The sequence below is a fragment of the Marmota marmota genome, unplaced genomic scaffold (genome assembly GCF_001458135.2).
Source record: "Marmota marmota marmota unplaced genomic scaffold, marMar, whole genome shotgun sequence".
Classification (NCBI taxonomy): domain Eukaryota; kingdom Metazoa; phylum Chordata; class Mammalia; order Rodentia; family Sciuridae; genus Marmota; species Marmota marmota.
The window spans coordinates 43,017,377-43,043,793 of NW_025999990.1; the positions used below are offsets into that span (position 1 = coordinate 43,017,377).

Sequence of the window (26,417 nt, forward strand, 5' to 3'; positions counted from 1 at the left end):
AAAGAAATTCCATAAACATTAAACCAAGTTTATTTCCTACCAAATAACCAAAAGCAAAGGAATGCTCAACTTAATTGTCTTTTATTATGTGGAAGTATACATCTAAATCTTTCTAATTTTTCTATGATCTCTCTCAAATATGTCACAGATTCTTTCAGCACTGTAGTGTCTTCATTAGGTTCTAGCATGAGTCTTATCTAAACTACACATTCCAGGTTTCTGAATTCAAAAGTCCAGAAAAACTAAAATATAAGTAATTTAATCTATACATTTGCATAGAGTTGCCAACTTGGTAAAATATTTTTTTCAGTACTAGGGATTCAACTTAGGCCCTTGCACATGCTAGACAAGGGATCTACCAATAAGTTATATCCCCAGCCCATCTCTGCAATTTTAAACCTGGCAACTATTAAAAAAATGTACCAAGGGTTGAGGAGGTAGAGTGGTAGACTGCATGCTTAGTATGTATGAGGCCCCGGGTTCAATCCCTGGTATACATACACACAGAGAGAAACAGAAAGAAAAAAAATGTACCATCTGCTATTACTCATGCTCCTTAAAGAAAAATTATGTTTATTTCAAAAAAAGTAAAGAGAACTTCAGACTAAAGAACAGTCTCAAATTATAGCTGTTAACTTTATGAAAATTTATTGTCTTTTTTTTGGGGGGGGTTGTCAAACAATCTTATGGACAGTGCAAAATATAGAACATTTCACGAATTTGCCTTTCATCTTACCATCATAGCCATGGTAATCTTTTCTGATCATTTCAGTTTTAGTTGTATAATGCTACTAAAGCAAGCATTAAGTGCCTTTATTCTTATTTGGCTGCAAGTCACGAAAATTCCACTAAGGTCTGCCCCTGGTTCTTGGATCCAGTGTTTAAATCTCTAGTCAATCCAGTGTTACTGAACATTGTCAAGGCCTTTTGTGTGTTGCATATGTTGTGCTGGGGGTTGAACTAGGGGTATTCTATTAATGAACCCCATCTCCTGTTCTTTATGTTTTTTTTTTTTTTCACTGTAAGGCAATCTTGTTAAGTTATCCAGGCTGGTCTCAAACTTACAATCCTCCTGTACGTAGCTGAGTAGCTGGGATTACAGACATACACCATTCTGCCTGGCTGTCAAGGCCTCTTTACTCTGAACTTGCTAAAAACATTTTACATCTTTTTCTAGGGACTACAATCATATTGACCACATTGCAAATTCTGGAATTCCCCCCCTTACAAGGAATCATTTAAACTGTGCTAATACAAAATAATACAAGTACATGTTCCTGTATTAGAGTAGGATAGTGTTAACATCAGTAGTTTTGAATAGGGATCCTGTAGTTGGATTCTCTGTTCCAGGCTCTCTGTACCCCAATTTTCCCATCTGTGGCAAAGGTCCAATCATACTAGAGCTCTTTTTAAATTTTAATGAGATACTATGTATGAAGTATATGGATAGTATCTAGACATGGTAAACATTCAGTACTATAATATTACATTTAATGAATTAGCATAATACCATATTTATTACTCTTGCCTCATAAGGGAAAGTTATGTTTGACACTATATTCTTTTTGGCATGTGTGTGGTGCTGGAGATTGAACCTAGGGCCTCACACATGCTAGGCAAGCACTCTACTACTGACCTACATTCCCAGCTTACAATGTTAGATTCTTATATAGTAATAATATAATACCATCTACTATTACTCTTGCTCCCTAAAGGAAAATTTTGTTTAATACTATATTCTAAAAATGTTCGTACACTGAAAGCAATGAAGAATATTTGTACATGGCATCAGTATTTTGCAATTGTACTTTAGGAGTTTTAACATACTTTAAGGGTGATCTCAAATATCTACAATTCTTTTAAGGAGATTAGTCACAATTAAACAATAGATTTTTTTAAATGGAAAGGAATTTAATGTCAGATGATACCATCCTATTATGGGGGAGACTTTTTATTTAAAACTAAATTTAGCCAAGTGTGGTGGTGTGTGTCCATAGTATAGTTACTGGGGAGGCTGAGAAGAGAGGATGGCTTGAGCCCAGCAAGTGAAGACCAGCCTAGTAACAAGAAGACTCTATCTAGCTCAAAACACAAAAACAAACAAAAAACCCCAAACTTGATACAGAGTCCATCTAATAGTAAAAAACAAGGGGCAGTGTGTTACAAACATCACAATAGCCTCATAGGTTAATGTAGGCTTCACATACATTTCTAGTAGCTTTGCCATCTGCTTACCTTTATAAGTACCACTTATGTACTGTTTTAGCTACCTGCACTTTTTCATGTGTGACCAAATGGAAAGCAACAGAATGTTCAATTTGAGAAACAACAAAATTCCTATGAATACCTAAAAATGGTAATAAAATAAAGGACAAGCAGGGTTTAGGAAATTTATTTTAGGGTAAATGCCAGATTTATTTTAAGCCCTTTGCTTAAAAATAAATCTGACTGACTTAAAATACTAGGGCCAAGAAAAGTAATTGTGAAAGCATTTTAATGAAATACCTGAAGTTTGTCTCTAGTTTTCTTCTTTTCTATGATTTTTCTGAAGACTTGCTTCTTGATTTATGCAAGAAGCCCTTATATCTAAATATTTCTCATATCTAATAAAATTACGATAGAAATAAACATGTTTCAAACACTGTTATTTTCCTAACCTCTGACTCCCATCATGAGGTCGGTGGACTATTCAGATGCTGTACAATGCTTTTATTATAAGAAAACATTTGGTTCATCTATAGCATTTTCTGGCGTAGGGTAAAACTTCCAAGTTCTCTATTTCTAGCAGTCTTTAATTTCACCTATGAGCAAAAACAAAGATTGATTAGAAACAAATGAAGGTTGGTTTCCTGCTGACAGCAGGAAAGAATACTGTCAGCAGGTTGAGTAACCAGTCTTTCACCGTCGCACACCACAGTCAATGAAGCAACTCAACAAGGAGGAAATGCCCATTATTTTCAGGTGCCACATTAGCTCTGATAAAATCACCATTCTAAATTTCGCTAAATGTTTTGAAGTTAAAACAGCAGCATTACACACCCAGGAGAGAACTACAGTGGGGTTATCGACGTGACAGAACTAATGTGAACAATTCAAGAATGATCCCCCCCCCCCCGGGATTATTTTCTCTATTTAAATTTAATTGAACTTGACTTCTATTGAGTCCATCTTTTGGAGTCAAAGCNGCGGGGCCGGCTGGTTCCCTTCCGAACGTCCGCGCCCCGCATGCGCAGTCTGCGTCGGCGGTCTCCGTTTGTTTGAACAGGAAGGCCGGACACTCATAGTCCCTCTCGGCCCCCCTCGCCCCACCCCCAGGCATTCGCCGCCGCGACTCGCCCTTTTCCCAGCCGGGACCGCAGCCCCTCCCAGAAGCTCCCCCATCAGCAGCCGCCGGGACCCAACTATCGTCTTCTTCACCGCGGGTTCTTCAGCTTGTCCTCTCCTAAGTCTCCATTGGGCACGGACCTCGCCCTGACCCGCCGGACACCGCGGCAGCAACCGGACAAAATGAGAGAGTGAGCCTGTCTCACGGGGACCCGTTTTTGGTCGAAACGGATCGGAGTGTCGGGCCGGGCTGAGTAGAGCCCGGGGATGCGGGGCTAGACCGCCTACAGCGCCTCAGAGCGGAGCGGGCCCGGCCCGTGGCCCGAGCGGCGGCTGCAGCTGGCACAGCTCCTCGCCCGCCCTTTGCTTTCGCCTTTCCTCTTCTCCCTCCCCGGCTGCCCCGAGGGAGTCTCCACCCTGCTGCTCTCGCTCTCCCTCCTCCTGCCCATCCCGGGACGGGGGCTCCTCCATGGCGAAGGCAGCCGGGGCCCGCTAGGCTGAAGCGCTTGGCCGGAGCGACGAGGCTGCTGGCGACGGCGCTGTCGGCTGTCGTGAGGGGCTGCCGGGTGGGATGCGACTTTGGGCGTCCGGGCGGCTGTGGGTCGCTGTCGCCCCCAGCCCGGGGTGTGGAGAACCAAGGTCCCCTCAGTGAGGGGGAGGAGGGGGAACCGGGCACACCTGGTGACCCTGAGGTTCCGGCTCCTTCTCCCCGCGGCTGCGAACCCACGGCGGAGGAAGTTGGTTGAAATTGCTTTCCGCTGCTAGTGCTGGTACGAGGGTATTGTCACAGGAGCAGCAACATGTCGACTGGGGACAGTTTTGAGACTCGGTTTGAAAAAATCGACAACCTGCTACGGGATCCCAAGTCGGAAGTGAATTCGGATTGTTTGTTGGTGAGTGGCACCTTTCGTTCCCTTTTGCTTGTCTGGGGTCCCGCTTGTTTTGCCTCACTCTTGTTTTCATTCTGGTTAACTGCAAGAGTCTCAGGTATGCATAATCATCGTGAAAAACGCCAGATTTTCTGTTTTCCAAAGAATTTTTGGAGTACCACTAAAACCACATGGTGTGGCCCATTTTACTCTGCGACTGGCTCTTTGCTCAGCACTCTCTGAACTTTTAGTTCTGGCCCAGTTCTTCACAAAGGACACATTAGTTCCTGCTGCTGCAAGCCTTATATCAGGTTATCACGTCACTTACTGCCACTACGTATATAGTTTTTTGAATGGCGATCTTAGTAAGTATGAATCTTCCCGATTGGTTTGACAGTCATGTTGGAAAGACTCCTGTTCCATTCAGAGATTTAGATGTGCTAGGGATTTAGTGTGTAGACTTGGAAGTGACAATCAAGAATGGATATGAGGAAGTGATTTTTGAGTTGAAATGTCATAGGCGTCTTGAGTCTGCAGGAAGTTTTCAGTGTTAGCGTCTTTTACAACATTGTTGATTGGAAAAATACCTTACAAATGTTATAACTGCTTTTTTTTTCCCCCCGATGGTGTTGTATGTAACACTGTCAACTTTTAAAACATTCTAAAAAACTTCTTATGAGAAGCCGAAATCCTATATTAGCATATACAATTAACTGTAAATAATGGAAGTTTCATTCCCAATAGTTGTAAACTCTTTTGTGAATTTCTTTTTACTTTTTTAATAGTTTTTTAAATAAAAATTATATTATAGTATTATAGTATATGTAATATGATGTTAGACCAAACAAAACATAATAATTTCAAAACTAAAATTTCAGGGAGCGTGTATATGAAAATAATTTTAGTGTCTTCAGAGAATTAATGTTAGATAGGCACAGTTTGGGGATTAAGGGAATAGAATAGTGCCATTCAGAGAAATATCATTTAAAAATCTCATTTTGAATCAGGAAAATTTTGTAGATTGTTTAAAATTAACATAATTTCAATTACACTGAATACTTGTGTGTGGTTTCAGTCTGTAAGTTTTCTCCTCAAAGCTTTCAAAATTACTCTAAGCATCCTTGACTATGAAATAAGAGTATTGTGGGTAATGTGTTTGTAATGTTTCGCCCACATTATGGAAGTTCTTCAGATTGAGAAATAGTAGAGAAGATTATTGCTTAATAAAGTTAAAACATTTTATTGAATGAGAGGAATGCAAGGAATTAGAACACATCTTTAATGTGTTCTATATCTAATTGGTCTTTTCATATTTATCAAATTTCTCTGTATCTTAGATTTTGGTTTGCTTTTTGCTGTGCTGGGGATCACACCCAGGACTTTTGCACATGGTAGGCAAGGACTCTACCAGTCAGCTACATCCCTAGCCTTGTTTTGCTTTTTGATCTCCTTATTCTGTGAAGTGGGTTACAAGAAGGAATTTGTGGCTTTTTGTTTTGTTTTGTTTTCCCCTCATTAATTGTCTTCTATTCTCTTGTTAAGACCTTCATTTGGTGGAACCCTCAGAGGTATTTTGAGATGTGAAAGATACAAGGAAATAAAAGTCAAGTGCTTTCTTTGAGAGTCCAATCTGTTTAGGAAAACAAGAATTAATTCCACACATATACACAGAAACAAAGCAAAAGGCTTCACAGTTAAGAAAATATGTGATCAGGGTCTGGGGCTATAGCTCATTTGGTGGAGTGCTTGCCTCGCATGCACAAGGCCATGGGTTCAATCCCTGGCACCACACACACAAAAAAGTGATCAATTGCAAGTGATTGTTTAGAATATCTATCTATCCATTCTTAGTAATTGAAGGGAAGAAATTACTGTGAGTTGAGAGAACCAAAGTATGCTTATGATGGATGATAGGTTAGAGGGTCTTCAGTGAGGTGTAGGATAATATAAATACAGAGTGGAGACGACTGGTTTTGACATGTTTAGGGAAACAGAAGATAAAATTGGAAGGCCAGATTGGGGTTAGATTATAGATTTGAGTGCTCAGACAGAGGATAAATGAAGAGATGAATCTGGCAGTTGTGTGTAAGGTGAGCTAGTGTAAAAAGGACAAAAGATAAGGTGAGATTGGGGGGATTTTACATTACCACAATCCAGAAATGATTGAAGCCCCAAACTGGGGCATGATAATGAGGAAGGAAGACTTGATGGAACTTGATTGGTAGAGTTGAGAAGAAAGGGTAACCAAAGGAGAGCCAGTAGTCAGATGACTCTAAAAATGTTGAGCCTGGATTATAGGGAGAATGGTGAAAATCGCAAAGTCAGGTTTGGAAATTGTTTAGAAATAATAGGTCTATAGATAAATTCAGTTTTAGAATTTGTTGTGTTTGAGGGTTTAGTGGGACAACCATGAAGAAAGAACCTGTAGACTATTGGAGATATGGCATTGAGCTCATAGTTAAAAGAGTGATTTGGAAGTCATTTGCAGAGAGGTACAAATTAAAATGAACTCAAGTGATAAAAGGAGAAACCTTAGAAACAAGGTTGGAAGATGAAGGTTGAAAATAGGAGGGTCAAGGAATCAAGTGCAGTATTCTAGTTCTAGTTTTTTTATGTGTGTAATATCAAATCAATCAGGCAGAGTTAGAACAGCTAGGTATTATGGAACCCAAGACTTCTAAAGAACATTTTGAAAAAGAGAACCGTTAATGGACAGATTTGATTACATTTGATTACTCCCCCTTCCTCATCATCTTGGCCCTTCTGTTTGGTTTCACAACTATTTATTGAAAGGTGCAATTGAAATTTTATTATCATATCACACTAGCATAAATTTTCCTTGCATAGTATTTAAAAAATATTTTTAGTTGTGGATGGATATAATACCTTTATTTTGTTTGTTTAGGTTTTTTTTTTTTTTTTTTTTTAAATGTGGTGCTGGGGTCAAACCCAGTCCTCACAAGTGCTAGGCAAGTGCTCTACCACTGGGCCACAAGCCCCAGTTCCCAGTCAGAATGGCTTATAAGGTCACTTGTTTTCAGTGTCTTTTTTTTTACTCTTTCTCATCTGAACTTGGAGGGACCATCCCCCTTTCACATGGGCTGCTTTTCTCTATATATTATTTTTACCTTTGTTGATTTATTTAACTGATATTTATTATGTATTATGTGCCATGTGCAGTACTCTAGTTCTAGATTTTTTATGTGTGTAATCTCAAAATGTAGAGTTGTCCTTATTTCTTATTCTTCATTTCTTTTACTAGATCCTTTCTTCAGTAATGGAGGTACCCAAATCTTCTGACTTCAGAACAGTTTGCTGGCAAATGTCTTGTTTAAACCTAATTTTGCCCACAAAACAGCTTTTCCTTTTGGAATAGTAATGAATATTAGTGGTTATAAAATAATGTAGCAGGAAGAACCCTGATAAGTGGCTGTTCAGTTTTTTCTCGAAGAGCATGACCTTTCTTTTCATTTTCCTCGTAAGTGGTAGAGGTGGATTAGTGGACTTGTGAAAGAGAGGGAAAAGAACCAGAATTATGCTGTGCTGTCCTTTTGTGCATATTTGTTACTACAGTTCTCATTAATCAGTTTTTCATGTGAATGACAGTGTAAGTGAAGGTTTGGACACTAGTCTTTGTTTTTCTTTAAATTCTCTTTTCCTGGACTTCCTTGACCTAGTGCTTTCCCATCTTTTTATTGTTGACTTATTTTTCTCTTTGCCTCGGTTTTTGTCCTCTAATACTTACCTTTCTCTTCACTGTCTTGGAGAATTCATCCATTCTTACAGCTTCAACTACCTGCTAATGTCCATGATGCCCAGAACTTTACTTTTTTATTTTATTCCAAATGCTAAATATATGCCTGCTTTCTAGGCATGTCTACTTGTATGTCGTGTCATCGCTCAAATCCCTCATTTTCCAAAACAATCCTTTCGGTATGAATTTACCTGTTTTGTCAACATCACTACTATTCCTGTTGCTAAACTGGAATTTTTTTTTGTAAAGTTTTTTGACAGTCCTAGTTCATACACTGAATTATTACAGTGGATATTCAGAAGCATTTCAGATCCTAGATAATTGCTGTATAATCTCTCTGTATGCCCTGCCAGTTGAATTGATCACATTTGGGATTATGTTATGGTTGGTGAAATGAAAAAAAACCTGTTAAATGCTTGACCCTTAAACCATAAGCCTGCCAGTGCTTATGATTTGTTAATGGGTGATAACATTAGGAAGGTTGCACATCTGGTTGATTTGGATCAGACCATTTTTGGTTTATTTTTAAAGAGATAGGTACTTCCTATGATGCCTAGGCTGGACCAAATTCCTGGGCTAAAGCAATCCTTTTGCCTCAGTGTCCCAGGTAGCTGGGGCTACTGGCACATGCTTGCCCAGTTTAGAATAGGCTATTTTGATGTTAGTGTGTTGCAAGAACATTAAAAAACAAAAACAAGACCAAAGCCAAACTAGTCTTCTAATTCATTTATTTATTCAGTAAATCTTTGTGTAGGGTGTAGGATCTAAACTTGGATTCAAATCTAGGCTTTGTAAGGTACTTGCTGGAAGATTTTAGGTGAGTTATTTTAACCTCTCAAAGCTTGTTTCATAGTTGGGAAAATGGAAGGGGGGTTATAGTATTAGTTTTAAGAATTAAATAATACAGGCAAACAGTTAATGGCATATGGCATTTAGTGATCATTTGATAATTGATAACCATCGTTATTATATTTTTAGTGTTATTGATACATGCTAGTCACTGTGCATAGCATAGGCTTGCTATGTCTTCTGTAAGTGCAGAGTAATTTACCTGACACCTCAAGCCATGCTTATAAATTCCTAATTCAGTTGTGCTTTATTGAAGCAGCCAATCTAATCATAATTGAAAATGCTGCTGTTTAGATCGGTTCAATAGAGCAGGGAGGGGCTTTTGGAGACCTACTTTGTGCTGAGTTTCAATTGATATGAAAGATAGTTGGGATCTAATTTGTTGACATTTGGTTGTTATCTTGTTCTCTTTCTATGTATCTTACACTTTGAGTATGTATTCTGTAAATAGGCCTTCTTGCACTACAGGCATGCTGTGGGTGTATAGAGAAGTGGTTCAGAGTAACAGCTGAGACATGAATTGGGTCATTCATTAATCTCTTGAGTCAGAAATGTTTTTAATCCAGAAGAAGGAACCACATACAAAAGTTTATAATGAACAAGAAGTAAATTCTCAGTTTTAAGTTAGACTTTATATAACTTCATAGTTTGTTTCATGATTATAAACTTTGATATTATGGATACATAGTGAAAAATACAGATTCTATTATGAAGAGTCCACATATCAGGGAATATTAACTATGGAGTTTTGTTGCTGAAAATAATCCAGTAGTTCTACTTTCCCATTCCCATCCTCAGACAAAAGGGATATATTCATTTAGTTTTAAGATAACATAGATGTTGGATACCATGCACACATGTGTACAAGAAGATGAACAGAGTTGTGTACCGTGGTATACACCTGTAATCCTAGGAACTCAGGAAGCTGGGGCTGGAGGATTGCAGATTTGAGGCCAGTCTGGGCAATTTATAGTAAGACCCCATCTTAAAGTGAAAAAGGACTGGGGATGTAGCTTAGTAGTAAAGAGTGCCTGGGCTCAGTCCCAGTACCAAAACAAAAAGAAAAGAAAAGACTGAACAGATAGTACTGTAATTCACAGTGGGTAATTTTTTTTTTTTAATATGCAATTAACATGGAGTAGTGAAAAGAACACTGGACTGGAAATTATAAGCATTGGCACAGCTTCACTTTGCTATTAACTTTCTGTGTGACCAACTAAATCTTTTTCTTATCTGGGCTTCAGTTTTCCCATTTGTAAAATGAAGAGTGAACAGATAGTTAACTGATGTCCTTTGTGTCTCTAAACATTTGAGTCTTTATTATAATTTAATAAAAACTTTTAAAAAATCATCATTGGCTTTTGATTTAAAAAGTAAATTTAAAGGTTACATGCTGTTGAGTAGAAATATAAGAATAGGTACCATTTTGGATAAGCACTGTTTTTGGAACTAGTTCCTGAATTAATTTTAATTGTTATATTTCCAATTATATTTTGAATTTGTGACTTATGTTATAACTATGGGGTTTGTACTTTTTGAACTAAAGAAAGCAGTAATTAATATACTTATTTGTATGTCCATTAGAATGTGTGTGTATAGTTTACTTTTCTAATATATCTGTCCTCCCGGTTTGAGACTGTGAAATACAGAACATTTTTATTATAGTTACTAAAGAATTAGTAGGAAGCTAGGTGTTTAATGTCTAAAATCCAGCGTCTCAGAAAGCTGAGAGGTGGTTTTATACTTCTGTTATATTTTGAAAGGTAGGCTAGCCTATGTACCTCATGACTTATTGATCCATACTTCCTATATCAACTTTTGTCAGGAAATGGAAAATTTTCTCAGATTGTTGTCTGGAACTAATTTTGAAACACCAGACCATGTTAACATGGTTTCTTTCTTTCTTTTTTCTTTATTGTTATTCATTCAACAAGTGTTTATTTGATGTGTATTGTATGCTGGGCCCTATGATAGACAGTGGGGACATAATGGCAAGTGAAATCAAAACACGGGTCCAACTTTAATGAAGTTTATAGTCTCATGAAAATGACTGATTAAATATTTGTCGCACTAAGATGGGGTGGGGTAAGACTAAGGGGATGTAAGAGACACGAGTTCATGCCGTTCTGTTAAGGTTTGGAGTATATATACTTTGGTACCACAGACTGAAGTATATAATTTTCAGATGTGAGTCTGTAGATTGTCTATATCAGATTGACTTGGGGAACTTGTTTAAAAATGGAATCTGGGTGCTCGCTTTGGCAGCACATATACTAAAATTGGAATGATACAGAGAAGATTAGCATGGCTCCTGTGCAAGGATGACACACAAATTCATGAAGTGTTCCATATTTAAAAATAAATAAGAACGAAATCTGGGCTCATGCCCAGACAAACAAAATCAGAATTTTGGGGGATGAGTCCTAGGATTGAGTCTGCATGAGATACGGCTTCTTAGACACTCAAGCTTGAAAACTGTAGTTAGAGTGGGAAAGAAAAAAACAAACATGGAGTTTTGTTTTGCTTGTTTCAAACACACACAGCAGTAGAATAGTGAACTACTATTATCCACATTCTGCACTTTTCAAAGTGTTGTCATGCTTGATTTATCCATCATTCATTCAATCTTTTCCTTACCAAAATGTTAACATTTAGATATATTTTTTAAGTATTTATTTTTTTAGTTTTAGGTGGACACATATCTTTATTTTATTTTTATGTGGGCTGAGGATCGAACCCAGTGCCTCATGCATGTGAGGCGAGCACTCTTCCTCTGAGCCACAATCCCAGCCCCTTAACATTTAGATATTATCTTTTAACCCTTACCATATTTCTGTTAGCATCTCTTAAACACACACACACACACACACACAGAGAATATCTTCTTATATAACTGTTATCATGTCTAACAAACCAGCATATTCTTGGTATCATTAATTTTGTTTATATTCACATTTCCCTGAATGTCTAAAATGGTGATGTTGTTGGCTTAGGGTTGTTGTTGTTGTTGGTTTTTTTTTTGGTCTTTCAAGTCTTTAATTTAGAAAACTCTCATTCCTCCAACTTCCCACCCCTCTTCCAGTGAATTGGTGAAGAGACTTGGATTAATCATATCATACCTCGTTTAATTATCTGGATTTTCTTTTAGTTTCCATGATGTAATTTAACTAATTTAACTTGTTCCTGCACTGAAGTGTTTCTTAGATTGTGTTTTCTTTAGCATCACATGGAGAGGCATATAATATAATGTCTGACTGGCCTATGTTTAGTAATGTTAAGATTGGATCATTCTGTTCAGATGGCAATAGCCTAGTAACTTCCTTTGTAAAATACTTGATTGAACTTTCATGTAATGGTTCTATCCACTGATGATTTTTAGTTAGTTTAGTAGGGATAGCAAAATAATGATTTTCTAATTCTATTATTACTTTCTCATTGATCAGCGGTTGTTCTGCTGAGAAAGGAACGGGAACTCACCAAGTGGGGCTGTTGAGTTACCTTGAAGTACTATTCATAATATACAGGATGAGTACTTCAGTCTTTCTTTAATTGCCACTTTGCAGAGAAAAGTATTTTGGAGCCTTACTGTGATAGACTTGGCACAGCCAAACTGGATAATTTGAGGGAAGTTTAAGAAAAGGACTAGTTACAGCGATAAAGACAATATTTAAGGAAACTGGTAGGGAGAGTACAGTACTCCTGGGACTTTTGGACAAGAGTGATTTGGCAAGTGACAGTGAGAGGCAGGGGAATATATCCCCTGCCCTTATTCTTCTCAGCCTTACAATCTCCTAGGGTCTCTCATTACCTGAAAGTCTAGTTTGCAGAAGAGTATATACAATCCATAAGGTATAGCAGAAAGATATAGCCAATGTCTGTTTCCCACTCTTTCTTTTTTTACTTTTGGCAACGTGGAAACATTTAAAAAACACTTGGTGTGTTTGTCAGTTTTTTCATCCCTGCCGATAACTCAGTTTGCCCTTTGATTGATGGTACCCACTTCTTATTTTGGTGCCCTTTGTTATGTTTTTGTGGTGCTGGGGATTGAACCCAGGGCCTCATGCATGCTAGCTAGATAAGTGCACTACCACTGAACTACATCTCCAGCTCTGCCATGTTACTTGTTTAAGACCCTAATAATCTTTGATAAAGCGTCCTTATTTTTGCTACATTAAGATGCCCAGGTTCATCTTGTACATTTCTTGTTCCAGATTTGAAAATCAGCCATTTCTCCTGGAAACTTTCCTTTTGTAGGGTAGGATGTTTTGAATACTCATTGCTACTGGGTTCAGATTGTTTCTTGTCTTTATTCAGTGAATAGATTTAAAAAAATTTTTTTTAGTCCATCTGGACATAATATCTTTATTTTTATATTTATTTATTTTTATGTGGACCTGAGAATTGAACCCAGGGCCTCGTGCGAGGCAAGAGCTCTACCACTACAATCCCAGCCCAGAATTTTGGTTTTGAAAAGAAGACAAGGTACTTCATACAGATTATTTTACCACCTTGACATCAGCTAGGCTAAATCATTTGAAGTTGTTTTAAATATTTAGGAATTGCTTTCTTTTTAATTTAAGTTTATTTTTTTTGTATGTAAAACTTTTCCATGGAAACTATTCAAGATGTTTAGAAGAATCTCACTTTCATCCATCTCCTCTTCTACTCTCTTCTCTTCCCTTTCCTGTTCTTTTTTTTAAAATTCATATTTTTATCCATTTCTGACACATAGTAACATATACAGTGACCCTATCTTGGTGTATGGAGATCTTCCTTTCTTTTTGGTAGCTGCATAGTTTGCTGTTTTGTAACATTGTTTATTCAATTTCATATCAGTGGACATTTGTGGTGTTCATGATCTTTTGCAGTTAGTAACATTCCATGTAAGTCAGTTCAGAGGTGGGGATATAGCTTAGTTGGGAGAGTCCTTGCGTTGTGTGCACAAGGCCCTGCATTCTAATCCCCAGCACCACACACACACACAAAGACAAAAGCATATAAGTCAATTAATATTTTTGCTAGGGTGTCTTTAGAGTTGTTTCCTAGAAGTGAGATTGCAGAGTCAAAGGTATATGCATGTGTAATTTTGCTAATTGTTGAAGTATTCTCCCTCTTCAAGGAGTTAAGATGTTTCACATTTGCACTGGTATGAGGGGTTATCTATTGTCCTCATGAACAGTATGCTAAGACTTTTGAATTTTAATAGGTGAAAAGTAAGGACTCAGTATAGTTGTAATTTGTTTCTCTTATGAATTAGAATTATGAACATCTCAGATTTTAAGGGCCATTTAAAGTTTTTTTTCCTTCATTTTTTTAGGAGTTTCTTTTAATGTATTAAGGATGATAGCCCTATTTCTGTGGCAAAATGCAAATATCTACAATTTTTTTTTAAAGAGAGAGAGATGAGATGAGAGAGAGAGAGAGAAAGAGAGAATTTTTTAATATTTATTTTTTAGTTTTCGGCAGATACAACATCTTTGTATGTGGTGCTGAGGATCGAACCCGGGCCGCACGCATGCCAGGTGTGCGCGCTACCACTTGAGCCACATCCCCAGCCCCAATTTGTTATGTGTATGATTTTGTTTCCACGTTTTTTCGCCACACAGTTTTTTTTTTTTAAAGGGAGAGAGAGAGGGAAAGGAAGAGGGAGAATTTTTTTTTTTTTAATATTTATTTTTTAGTTTTTCGGCGGACACAACATCTTTATTTGTATGTGGTGCTGAGGGTCGAACCCAGTGCTGCGTGCATGCCAGGTGAACGCGCTACCGCTTGAGCCACATCCCCAGCCCGCCACACAATTTTTTTTAAAAAGAATATTCAGATTAGTCTTCTCTATTGTTGCTTAAAAGACTTTGCGTCATAGAGAGATTTTCCTCATGTCCAGGTTATGAAGAGATTTATCCATATTTTCTTCTAAGATACATCCAATTTTGTCTTTAGTAGGGAGTGAATCCAGGGGTGCTTAACTGCTGAGCCACATTCCCCAGCCCTTTTTTTGTATTTTATTTAGAGACAGTGTCTCACTGAGTTACTTAGGGCCTCACTAAATTGCTGAGGCTGGCCTTGAACATTTGATCCTCCTGCCTCAGCCTCCTGAGCTGCTGGGATTACAGGGGTGCACCACTATGTCCAGCTTCAATTTTATATTTATCCAGATAGCTATCTGGTTATCTTCACAGCCTTTATTTTAAAATGACTATCTTTATTGGGCTAAGATGTCACTTTTTTCATATATTACATTTCCATATGTACTTGGAATTATTTCTAAACTTTCTCTTGCATTGGTCTGTCTTGTTTATTCATGTGCTAGTACCACATGCCAATTATTAAGACTTTATCTTTTTAGCTTTTATTATCTAGTAGGGCCATTCTTTACCTCCACTCTCCCATGCACATATTAAAGAGCGTGAGTGTTTTTTTTTAATTGTTATAGAAGAGAAACTGTTTATTTGTTAGAGGATCATAATCATGATCCCCTCGAGTTTTTTTTTTAATATTTTTTTTTATAGTTTTCGGTGGACACAACATCTTTATTTTATTTTTATGTGGTGCTGAAGATTGAACCCAGCGCCCCGCGCATGCCAGGCAAATGCGCTACCGCTTGAGTCACATCCCCAGCCCAAGAGCATGAGTTTTTAAATCAGAGAAAACTAGTTTCAAACATTGGCTTTAGGATTTACTAGGTTTTGGTGCTTAATAATTTACTAGAGCTCTATGATATCCAGTTATACCATGTTTATTATTATTAAATAACATAAACAGAACTGCCTTGTCAAGCCTAGCCAACTAATATATATATATTATATATGTGTATAATACACATGCACGTGCGCTTGCTTGATTTCTAAGAATGTGTGTTTTGAATAGTGAAAGAATGTGGAGTTGGAAGTCCTGAATTCTACCCTTGACTCTCAATTGTAAATTAAAACAACTGTATGGACTTTGAACCTTGGTTGTATTTAGGAGTATGATACTAAAGTCACTAATCAAAACCATTTCCAAATTAACTTGTCTGTAGATATGATTTTATTTAAATTCCCAATGTTATATTTTAGATATATGCTTCCATTTTTCTTTGAATGGTTGCTTGGGTTTTACTACTTCTATAACAGTAAGAAAATGTTTCTCCAGTTTTTATCATCCACCCTAAAGGGATTATTCATGTCATCCTAATTGTATTTTCTCTGCTCAGTTCTAGTAGGCTAGTGGTTAGGGAGGCATAGTGGTGAAGGCCTAAGTGATTAAGAGTGTGAGTTCTGGAATCAGGCTATGATGTGTGAATCCCACTCAGGTCAGACACTTTTAGTTCTCTGACTTTTGGGCAAAGTTTTTAACAGTTTTAACATTCAAATATATCATTTTCCCATACTAAATGGTATAATGCATATGAAGTGCTTTGCATAGTTCCTGGTGTTTTGTAAATGTTAGCAATCATTATCACCATTGCTTGTTATCACTGTGTATCTTAATGATTTGTCCTGGAGTTTTGTGTTGACCACGTGAATTATTAGCTATCTTCTGACTCCTTAGGCCAGGTTTTATTTATTTGTGTGACCTTGGACAACTTGTCTAACTTCTTAGAACCTGAACATATTTAATCTGCAAAATGGGAACTTTATAGGTTTTAATTCTGAGGATTAAATGAAATTTTCTATATACAGCATCATAGTTACACACACTGATACGTGTTAATAGTTACTTTTCTTCTGGCTTTATCTGTAGTATTGATTTGATGAAAGCTCAGCTATAGGTAAAATTACTACTTGGAAACTTGGGAGGAAAATTGAATATGATACTTTATTTTTAATATTTCTTGAATCTGATCTATGATTTCTCTTTTTGCTGTCCCACCCAAATCCAATTTTTCAATTGAACATTCATGGAATAGTGGGATAGCCTAGGAATATGCCAATATGATCCACACTCTTATCTTTTTCTAAATCCTAGTGCTTTTTGTCATGTGGTCTCAGCCTACCTGTTTATTTAATCTTAATTTCTACTAGTCCCCCAGACTGTGCTCCAGGTGGATTTTCTTCAGTAATTTGTTTGTTCTTTCCTACCTTTGCTTTCCTATTTCTGGGGCCTACCTTTTCCTTTCCTTGAATTCTCCCCCATGTCCTGTTTACTAGTTTTCTCATCTTTGTAATGTAATGTAAATCATAATTGTATTACATTGTTATTTTCTTTTATGAGATATTATAGTATAACTGGTCTCAGGTAGTTATACCATTTTTATTATTATATCATAGCTGTTTGGTATGGGCCTGTTTTCTGTGTTAATCTTCCTTCTCTATTTAAATTCCTTAAGATTAAATAATTCTGAATATTAGTGTTAATACTTACTGTTTGTTTTGAATGATTACCTTTCTGTCCCCATTCTCCCATTCTTTCTCTCTCTGAATCAGGACTCTTTCAGTAATGGAACCGAACTTGAATTTTTGTACACAAAAAGAATTGATAGATTCAGTGAACTTTGATCTTATTAAAGGTAAAAGATTCAGTTGAATTTCACCAAGAACTGGAATGTAGACCTCAAATGCAAGCAAAGCCCTCTTTCATATACTTTATGTTGACATAGTTTTCCCTGATTATAGACTGATTTTAGTTACATGTGGAAATATGGGTGGCCAGAATGCCAGAGCTTTGTATGTAATAGCTTCAGCTGTGACTACTGACTTCAGATCTTTGAATTTTAAATCTAGACCTCTGAAAGAAAGGATTCATTGATTCATTGATTGAATCATTCATTGGTTGCTTGAGTTATGTGCCTATTTCTTAACTAATCAATTGTGATAAGGAGGTTACAATCACATGAGAACTATGAGAATGGACAGGTAGTTTCCAGGAAAATGAAGGCAGTGGGGCAGAGTAGACAGTATCGTAGATATTCATACTAATACCCCTTCCTCTTTCTCCCTTTTCCGTGATTTTAGATAAGTCACCTAAACTCTCCTAAACTGCATTTTACTCAGCCTGTATGATAGAGTGAATAATAATGTTCTTCTTAGAGTGGTGATGAGGATTAAATGAGATAAGCTTTGTACATTTTTTTCATAGCAGTATTTGAAACCTCACAGAATTAGTGTAATCTGATAAGTGACTTCTTGATCTTTTTTGCCAATAGGCCCTGTATTCCTCTGTCTTGACTCCAAGGTTTTTCACCTGCAGGAGCTTATCTTGCTACTCCAGGTTGCTAACTGACCTGTTGGCATTACCCCACTTGGCCCCATTTCCCATTGCATCTACAGTCTTCTTGAGTAGAAGAGGAAAAACTTAATAACTTCACATATTTTTTATAGTTCATATTTGTTATTCTTAAATGGATTAAATTATTAAATTATTATCTGAGTAGAAACAGTGGACTTGTTTTATAATTGTAGCATTCAGCCCAGTCCTTGGCTTACTCTTCTTTCTTCTAGTAGTTCCAGAGTAACCACTGAATTTAGTGAGTTGAAGGCGGAGAGCCTATTATAAAGATTCCTTTTTACCTATATTGGTCAGGAATTTTTTTAAACACTATTTATTTATGTATCTTTAGTTTTAGGCGAACACATTATTTTGTTTTTATGTGGTTCTGAGGATCAAATCCAGTGCCTCATGCATACTAGGCGAGCGCGCTACCACTGAGCCACAACCCCAGCCCCTTGGTCAGGAATTTTTGATTGTACAAGATTGAAAACCCAACCAAAATTTTAAAAAAGCCTCTGAATATTTCTTAGGTAGATTCTATGTCCAGTAATGTAATTTAAAAAACATTTTTTAAATTGTAGATGGACATAATACCTTTATTTGTTTGTTTGTTTGTTTATTGATGTGGTGCTGAGGATCAAACCCAGTGCCTCACATATGCTAGGCAAGCACTCTATCACTGAGCTACAACGCCAGCCCTTCAGTAGTGTCTTGATTCAAAGCTCAAATGATGCGACTAGAAGTTGGGTTTCCAGATCTCTTTCTTCTTATTTCCTTTCTTAATTAGGCAGCTCTTAATGGTTGCAAGATGAGGCCATTAGCTTCACTTACAATGAAAAGAAAAATTCTCTTCTTCTGACCTTCAAATAGTTTCTACTGACCAACTTAGGTCATGTTCCTCTATCTGAACAAATCATGATGATCATAAGAATAGTTGCTAATGAGCTTAATAGGTCTGCTTCAGTCTCAGAACTAGGGAGTGAGCCAGCCAAAACCAAGGTATGTTAGAGTTGCAGGAGGGATTGGTGGAAATTGGATTTCATTTATCAAGAGAAAAGGAAATGACATGATGGACAATGCCAAACAACATATACCTCCCTACTAAAAGGGAAACTCATCATTAAGGGAAACCTAAGTAGTGATAGTTTATATTTTATTTTATTTTTTTGGAAATGGCTTTTCTCAAGTAGAAAACATTATTTAAAAATTATTGAATTTTCCAACATTAGAACTTTACCATCCAGTTCTTAGAGGCTGACTTCAAGACCACCAACTGGGATAAAGTTTGTTTTTATTTTTTTAAAGAGAGAGAGGAGAGAGAGAGAGAGAAAGGAGAGAGAGAGAGGGAGGGAGGGAGGGAGAGACTGATTGATTCAGTTTTCGGTGGACACAACATCTTTATTTTATTTTTTATGTGGTACTGAGGATCGAATCCAGCACCCCGCGCATGCCAGGCGAGCGCGTTACCGATTGAGCCACATCCCCAGCCCTAAAGTTTGTTTTTAAGGGAAAGAAACCTTTATGCTACTTTGCTTTGGTGATATATACATGTCTTTTGGTGACATAGTGAAGGATTGCCAGATGCCTGTCGATGGAATCAGCCATATCAGAACCAAATACAGATTCTTGTGCTTTATACAATCCTACCATATGAGAATTGGAACTGGGAGAGGTTGTATGCTGGATTTTGTATTTTTAATAGGATTTAGGTGATTGTATAGCCATGTTTGGGAGGGACTGAATAGTTGCCAAGTAGCTAGATAGTATACCTCCTGCATACCTGTACCACTTTTAGGAAGCTGCTGTGAGGACAACAAGTTAATTGAAGTGGGAGTAAATGGAAAAAGTCTTGCCTCCCATTTAATAGACATTCTTTTCTCTTTTAGAAACAGTTAAAGGACATTCGTTCCCTGACTCTTGCCAGGTGATGCATTGCACTGCCTTGGGACTCGGTCAGCAAAATGGCCATCACCAGATGAGGCCTCTGTACCTCTAGAACCATGTGCAAAATACCGCGCCCCCCCCCCCATTTTAAATAAAGTTAACACACACACATACACAGAGTTGAAGAAGACACCAGGCTACATGAAAGAGGATGGTCCCTTTCTGACACTTGCTGAACAAGCTGGTTTTGTTTTATTTGGTTGATATGAAATTTTTAGGTGGGGAATTGAATTTGATACAGAATTCCAGTAAGATGGTTCTCTCAATCATCACTATAATTTCCACAACCTGTTCTGTGGCTTGCTATAATGAAAGAACTTGCTGTTTTCTATACTAATTTATGAAGAAATGCTTTAACGTGAAAAGACTACAAAAGAATAGTTTACTGCCAGGTGCAGTGATGCACACCTGTAATCCCAGTGGCTTGGGAGACTGAGGCATGAGGATTGCAAATTCAAATTCAGCTTCAGTAGTTTAGTGAGGCCCTAAGTTGTAGGTGGACACAATGCCTTTATTTTATTTGTATGTGGTGCTGGGGATCGAGCCCAGGGCCTCTCATGTATTGGGCCAGTGCTCTACCACTGAGCCATAACCCCAACCCAAGGCCCTAAGCATTTTAGCAAGGCTCTGAATCCAAAGAAAAAGGGCTGGGGATGTCGCTTAGTAGTTAAGTGCCCCTGGGTTCAATTCCTGGTCAAAGAAAAAAAAAATAGTTTAATATATAGAAAAATAGATAATAGATGTTTTCACAAATTTAAAATAGATTGGAGCCAGGCATGGTGGCGCACTCCTGTAATCCCAGCAGCTCTGGAGGCTGAGACAGGAGGATCTCAGTTCAAAGCCAGTCTCAGCAAAAGCGAGGCACTAAGCAGCTCAGTGAGACCCTGTCTCTAAATAAAGTACAAAATATGGCTGGGGGTGTGGCTCAGTGGTTGAGTACCCACTGAATTTAATCCCCACTACCCCCCACCCCCCAAAAAGAGAGAGATTGGAAATTTACTGTTCTGAAATTAAATTGCTTTTGTTGAGGCTGGCTTTGAACTCTTGATCTTCCTGCTTCAGCCTCCTGAGCTGCTGGAATTACAGGCATGTGCCACTATGCCCAGCTAAAGACAATTTCTGATTACGTAAGTGGCTGTTTGGGCTTCTGAGCTATTATTTTATTCTGATGCTCTATATGTAAGTTCCATGAGAATGGATATCTGATTATCTTATTCACTGATGTATAACAGATTCTTGGAGCAGTGTCTGACCTACTGTAAGTTTTCCACAAATACTTTCTAAATTATAAGAAAATATCTTTTGCTTGTTTTGGTGACAAAGGTTAGGAGATATTGTATAATTGGTAATTTGTTTTAATCTATACTGTATTCTTAGGGAAAGTATGTTTTAAAAGTAAAGAGGTCTAATGAAGATACTGTATAGTTGTTTTCCCTCCATGGTCTCTGAATTTTGGATGAGGGACCAAACCCAGTAATGTTCCTTTTTATAAGATTCTGCACATTTATTAATGGTTGCAACAGTTTCATGGGCTGGGTGAGAGAGATATTATTGTCACTTTTTAAGTAAAATTAAACCACAGAATAGGTAATTAAATTGCCTAAAGTCATATATCCAGTAAGTGGCAGACTTTCCAATCTTAGTGTGTAGTATAGTGAGAAGAGCATCATTTAATGTGCTACAAAGAAGTGTTTACATTTAAGGCAGAGTACATTGTACACAGAATGCACTAAATGAAGAATAATTGAGTTTCCTGAAAAGTGTAGGTATCGGTAAAGAATGAAGTGACACAATATCTTCAAAAAAAATAAAATACTTGGGAATCAACCTAACAAAAGAGGTGAAAGACTTATACAATGAAAACTACAGAACCCTAAAGAGAGAAATAGAAGAAGATCTTAGAAGATGGAAAAATATACCCTGTTCATGGATAGGCAGAACTAACATCATCAAAATGGCGATATTACCAAAAGTTCTCTATAGGTTTAATGCAATGCCAATCAAAATCCCAACGGCATTTCTTGTAGAAATAGAGAAAGCAATCATGAAATTCATATGGAAAAATAAAAGACCCAGAATAGCAAAAACAATGCTAAGCAGGAAGTGTGAATCAGGCGGTATAGCGATACCAGACTTCAAACTATACTACAGAGCAATAGTAACAAAAACAGCATGGTACTGGTACCAAAACAGGCGGGTGGACCAATGGTACAGAATAGAGGACACAGAAACCAATCCACAAAACTACAACTATCTTATATTTGATAAAGGGGCTAAAAGCATGCAATGGAGGAAGGATAGCATCTTCAACAAATGGTGCTGGGAAAACTGGAAATCCATATGCAACAAAATGAAACTGAATCCCTTTCTCTCGCCATGCACAAAAGTTAATTCAAAATGGATCAAGGAGCTTGATATCAAATCAGAGACACGCCGTCTGATAGAAGAAAAAGTTGGCTACGATCTACATACTGTGGGGTCGGGCTCCAAATTCCTCAATAGGACACCCATAGCACAAAAGTTAATAACTAGAATCAACAAATGGGACTTACTCAAACTAAAAAGTTTTTTCTCAGCAAAAGAAACAATAAGAGAGGTAAATAGGGAGCCTACACCCTGGGAACAAATCTTTACTCCTCACACTTCAGATAGAGCCCTAATATCCAGAGTATACAAAGAACTCAAAAAATTAGACAATAAGAGAACAAACAACCCAATCAACAAATGGGCCAAGGACCTGAACAGACACTTCTCAGAGGAGGACATACAGTCAATCAACAAGTACATGAAAAAATGCTCACCATCTCTAGCTGTCAGAGAAATGCAAATCAAAACCACCCTAAGATACCATCTCACTCCAGTAAGATTGGCAGCCATTATGAAGTCAAACAACAACAAGTGCTGGCGAGGATGTGGGGAAAAGGGTACACTTGTACATTGCTGGTGGGACTGCAAATTGGTGCAGCCAATTTGGAAAGCAGTATGGAGATTTCTTGGAAAGCTGGGAATGGAGCCACCATTTGACCCAGCTATTCCCCTTCTTGGTCTATTCCCTAAAGACCTAAAAAGAGCATGCTACAGGGACACTGCTACATCGATGTTCATAGCAGCACAATTCACAATAGCAAGACTGTGGAACCAACCTAGATGCCCTTCAATAGACGAATGGATAAAAAAAATGTGGCATTTATACACAATGGAGTATTACTCTGCATTAAAAAATGACAAAATCATAGAATTTACAGGGAAATGGATGGCATTAGAGCAGATTATGCTAAGTGAAGCTAGCCAATCCCTAAAAAACAAATGCCAAATGTCTTCTTTGATATAAGGAGAGTAACTAAGAACAGAGTAGGGACGAAGAGCAGGAGAAGAAGATTAACATTTAACAGGGATGAGAGGTGGGAGGGAAAGGGAGAGAGAAGGGAAATTGCATGGTAATGGAAGGAGACCCTCAGGGTTATACAGTGGAGGGGGTAGAGAGAGAGGAGGGGAGGGGAGGGGAGAGGTGGGGAGGGGGCAGGGTGGAGGATGGGAAAGGCAGCGGAGCACAACAGACACTAGTATGGCAATATGTAAATCAATGGATGTGTAACTGATGTGATTCTGCAATCTGTGTATGGGGTGAAGGTGGGAGTTCATAACCCACTTGAATCAAAGTGTGGAATATGATATGTCAAGAAATTTGTAATGTTTTGAACAACCAACAATAAAAAATTAAAAAAAAAAAAAGAATGAAGTGACAAGTTGAGATATGAAGTACTATGCGGAAGATTTACGTATTTATTTACTGTGTTGGAGGGAGAAGATAAGTCCCATGGTATTCCATTTTAGAAGTGGTGGTCTAGAACTTGACCATATGAGGAATGAAAGCCAGATCTTTGAACCTGCAGTATAGTTGCCTACTGAAACATGTCTTTGTTGGGTTTGTCACGTTTGGAAAGTTGGTAAGCAATCTAAGCTATAAAACATGGTGATCTAAAGTAGATAGTTATGGTGGTGATGATTATCATTAAACAGTAGACGGTAGTAACATTTTACCCAGTTGGGGTAAGGTAATGGAAAAATAAGAAAAAAATATTTATTTGATAAAGGGATTAATGGGCCTACAGTAGAATTGAATATTTATTAGTTAGGGATGATAATATGGCTTTTGAATATGAGGAATGTGTCAATGTACAGGCTTGTTTGTATGAATCTGTCATTTGGGACGGACCTGTATTGACTGGATTTTAAAATATGATGGTTAGAATACAATAGAATACAATTATTGGAGCCAGTGATAAAATTAGAGGTTCGAGGTGAAAATTGGAATTTTGGAAACTTGTATCTACCACCTTGAGCTTGACAACTTCCTGATAAATAAACATTTTCCCTGTGAGGTTGATAATGACATTAATAAATATAGTTTTTCTATATTATGAAATGGGTTAGTGTTTGGAAGGACTGCATGATTTAGTGAGCCAGTATTTTTTTTTTAAATATAGTTTTAGAAGTTGATGGACCTTAATTTTATTCATTTGTTTATATGTGGTGCTGAGGATTGAACCCAGTGCCTCACACATGCTAGGCAAGTGCTTTACCACTGAGCCACAACCCCAGCCCAGAGCCAGTATTTTCTAAATGGCCAGATTATGATGTTACAAAATCATTCATGAATACAGTTGAAAACTGAGTATGAAAAGTTTATTGAAGGGCTAGGGTTGTGGCTCAGTGGCAGAGTGCTTGCCTCTCACATGTGAGGCACTGATTTTGATCCTTAGCACCACATAAAAATAAATAAACAAAAGAAAGATATTGTGTCGATGTATAACTAAAAAAATATTGTGTCTATGTATAACAACAACAACAACAACAAAAAGGTTATGGAAGAGAGGGGGAGAAGGTGGGGAGTAATATTGGCCAAATTATATTGTTTTGTTATATGGGTGTACGAATATGTAATAACAAATGCTACCATTATATACAAGTGTAATATACCAATAAAAAATGTGGGGAAAAAAGATTTGCTGTGAATAGTCAGTAAATGACTTTATCATACATGAAAAAATTAGTGCTTATGCCTTCTTTAGTAATTCTAGGGATAACTAGTTTTTTAAAAAGCTATATATTCTTTAGAACGATTCTAAAAAACAAGAAGAAAGAAAGAAAAATTCATTGATATGGTTTCTCCACATTGCAACCAAACTTTAAGAAACACTACTTGTTGAGTTTGGTATAGTAGTAAAGTATTTCCATAATTATCTGAAAAGGCTATTAAAATGCTCTCTTCCCTTTCCAACTACCTGTGTGAGGTTGGATTTTCATGTTTCAAAAAAGCATTACATATGGAAATGGATTTCTTTGATATTGGGTTTATTCTGTTGGGGTTTGCTAAGCTTCTTGAGTCAATAGGTTTATGTTATTCCACAAATATGGGAAGTTTTCAATTTTTATTTCTTCAAATATTTTTCCTGCACCACATCCTTCTGTGACTTTTATGATACAAATATTCTTAAGCAAGTACTCAACTGATGAACTACACCTATAACTCCAAAATAGTTTTAGTAAAAATGTTATTTATATTATAATGAGGGTTGTTTTTAATAACTTTCTTGATCTGTTTCTGCTGCTATAACAGAATACCTGAGACTGGATAATTTTTTAAAAATAGAAATTTATTTTCTCACAATTCTGGAGGCTGGGAAGACTTAAGGTCAAGGAGCTAGGAAATTCTGTTGTCTGATGATAGTTCAGTTTCTTAAGTTGGTGCCTTGAATGCCGTGTCTTGCCAAAGGGAAGAACACTGTGTCCTCATATAGCAGAAGGTGGGGCAGGGGCAAAAAAAAAGGGGGGGGGGCAAATTGCTGCAGGAAGCCTTTTATTCTGACATTAATGATTCATGAAGACAGAGCCCTCATGACTTAAACACCTGCCAAAAGGGCCCCACTTCCCAACATTGTTTCTTTGGAAATTAAGTTTTCAGCACAAAAATTTTGGGGGACACAGACCATAGCACATTCATTCTGATTATCTGTCTCTTGATCCTTGTGTTAAGAATACTCATGTTTAATGTGATTATTGATATATTGGGATTTAAATTCCCCCTCCCTGCTTTCTTTTAGTGCAGGCATTGAATCCAGGGGTGCTTTACCACTCAGCCATATTCTCCAGCCCTTTTCTTTTCTTTTCTTTTTTTTTTTTGCAACAGGGTCTTACTAAGTTGTGTAGGGCCTCACTAAGTAGTAAACCTGGCCTCAAACTTTTGATCCTTCCGAGTTGCTGAAATTACAGTCAAGATGGCGCTTGGCATTTTGCTAGAGGGAGTGGTTTGTGAAGTAAGGCCAGCGAGCCATTAAGTGTGGAGATTCCTTATTGGTTGACTGCTGTATCTAGTTTATGTTAATTAAGATAAGCTGTGTGGAATGTATATATACCCCTCCTGTCCTACAATAAACGGCTCCCACTCCTGCTGTATCAATGTACACAAGTTGTCGTCCCCCCCCCCC

The 26,417-nt window shown here is 37.4% G+C and overlaps 1 protein-coding gene and 1 non-coding gene across 3 annotated transcripts in view; both read left to right on the forward strand.

Moving 5' to 3' along the window:
- The first annotated feature begins 3,741 nt into the window (after positions 1-3,741).
- Positions 3,742-26,417, forward strand: part of Rock1 (Rho associated coiled-coil containing protein kinase 1) — a 151,407-nt gene continuing 128,731 nt past the window's right edge. For both annotated transcript variants that reach the window (XM_015482498.2, XM_048806464.1), the window contains exon 1: positions 3,742-4,217. In XM_015482498.2, coding sequence (XP_015337984.2) covers positions 4,125-4,217 — 93 coding nt within the window. In that variant the 5' untranslated portion in view covers positions 3,742-4,124. The remainder of the gene's footprint in view (positions 4,218-26,417) is intronic.
- Positions 11,046-11,152, forward strand: LOC125617799. The gene has a single exon (XR_007348913.1). It is a non-coding gene; the product is annotated as a U6 spliceosomal RNA (small nuclear RNA).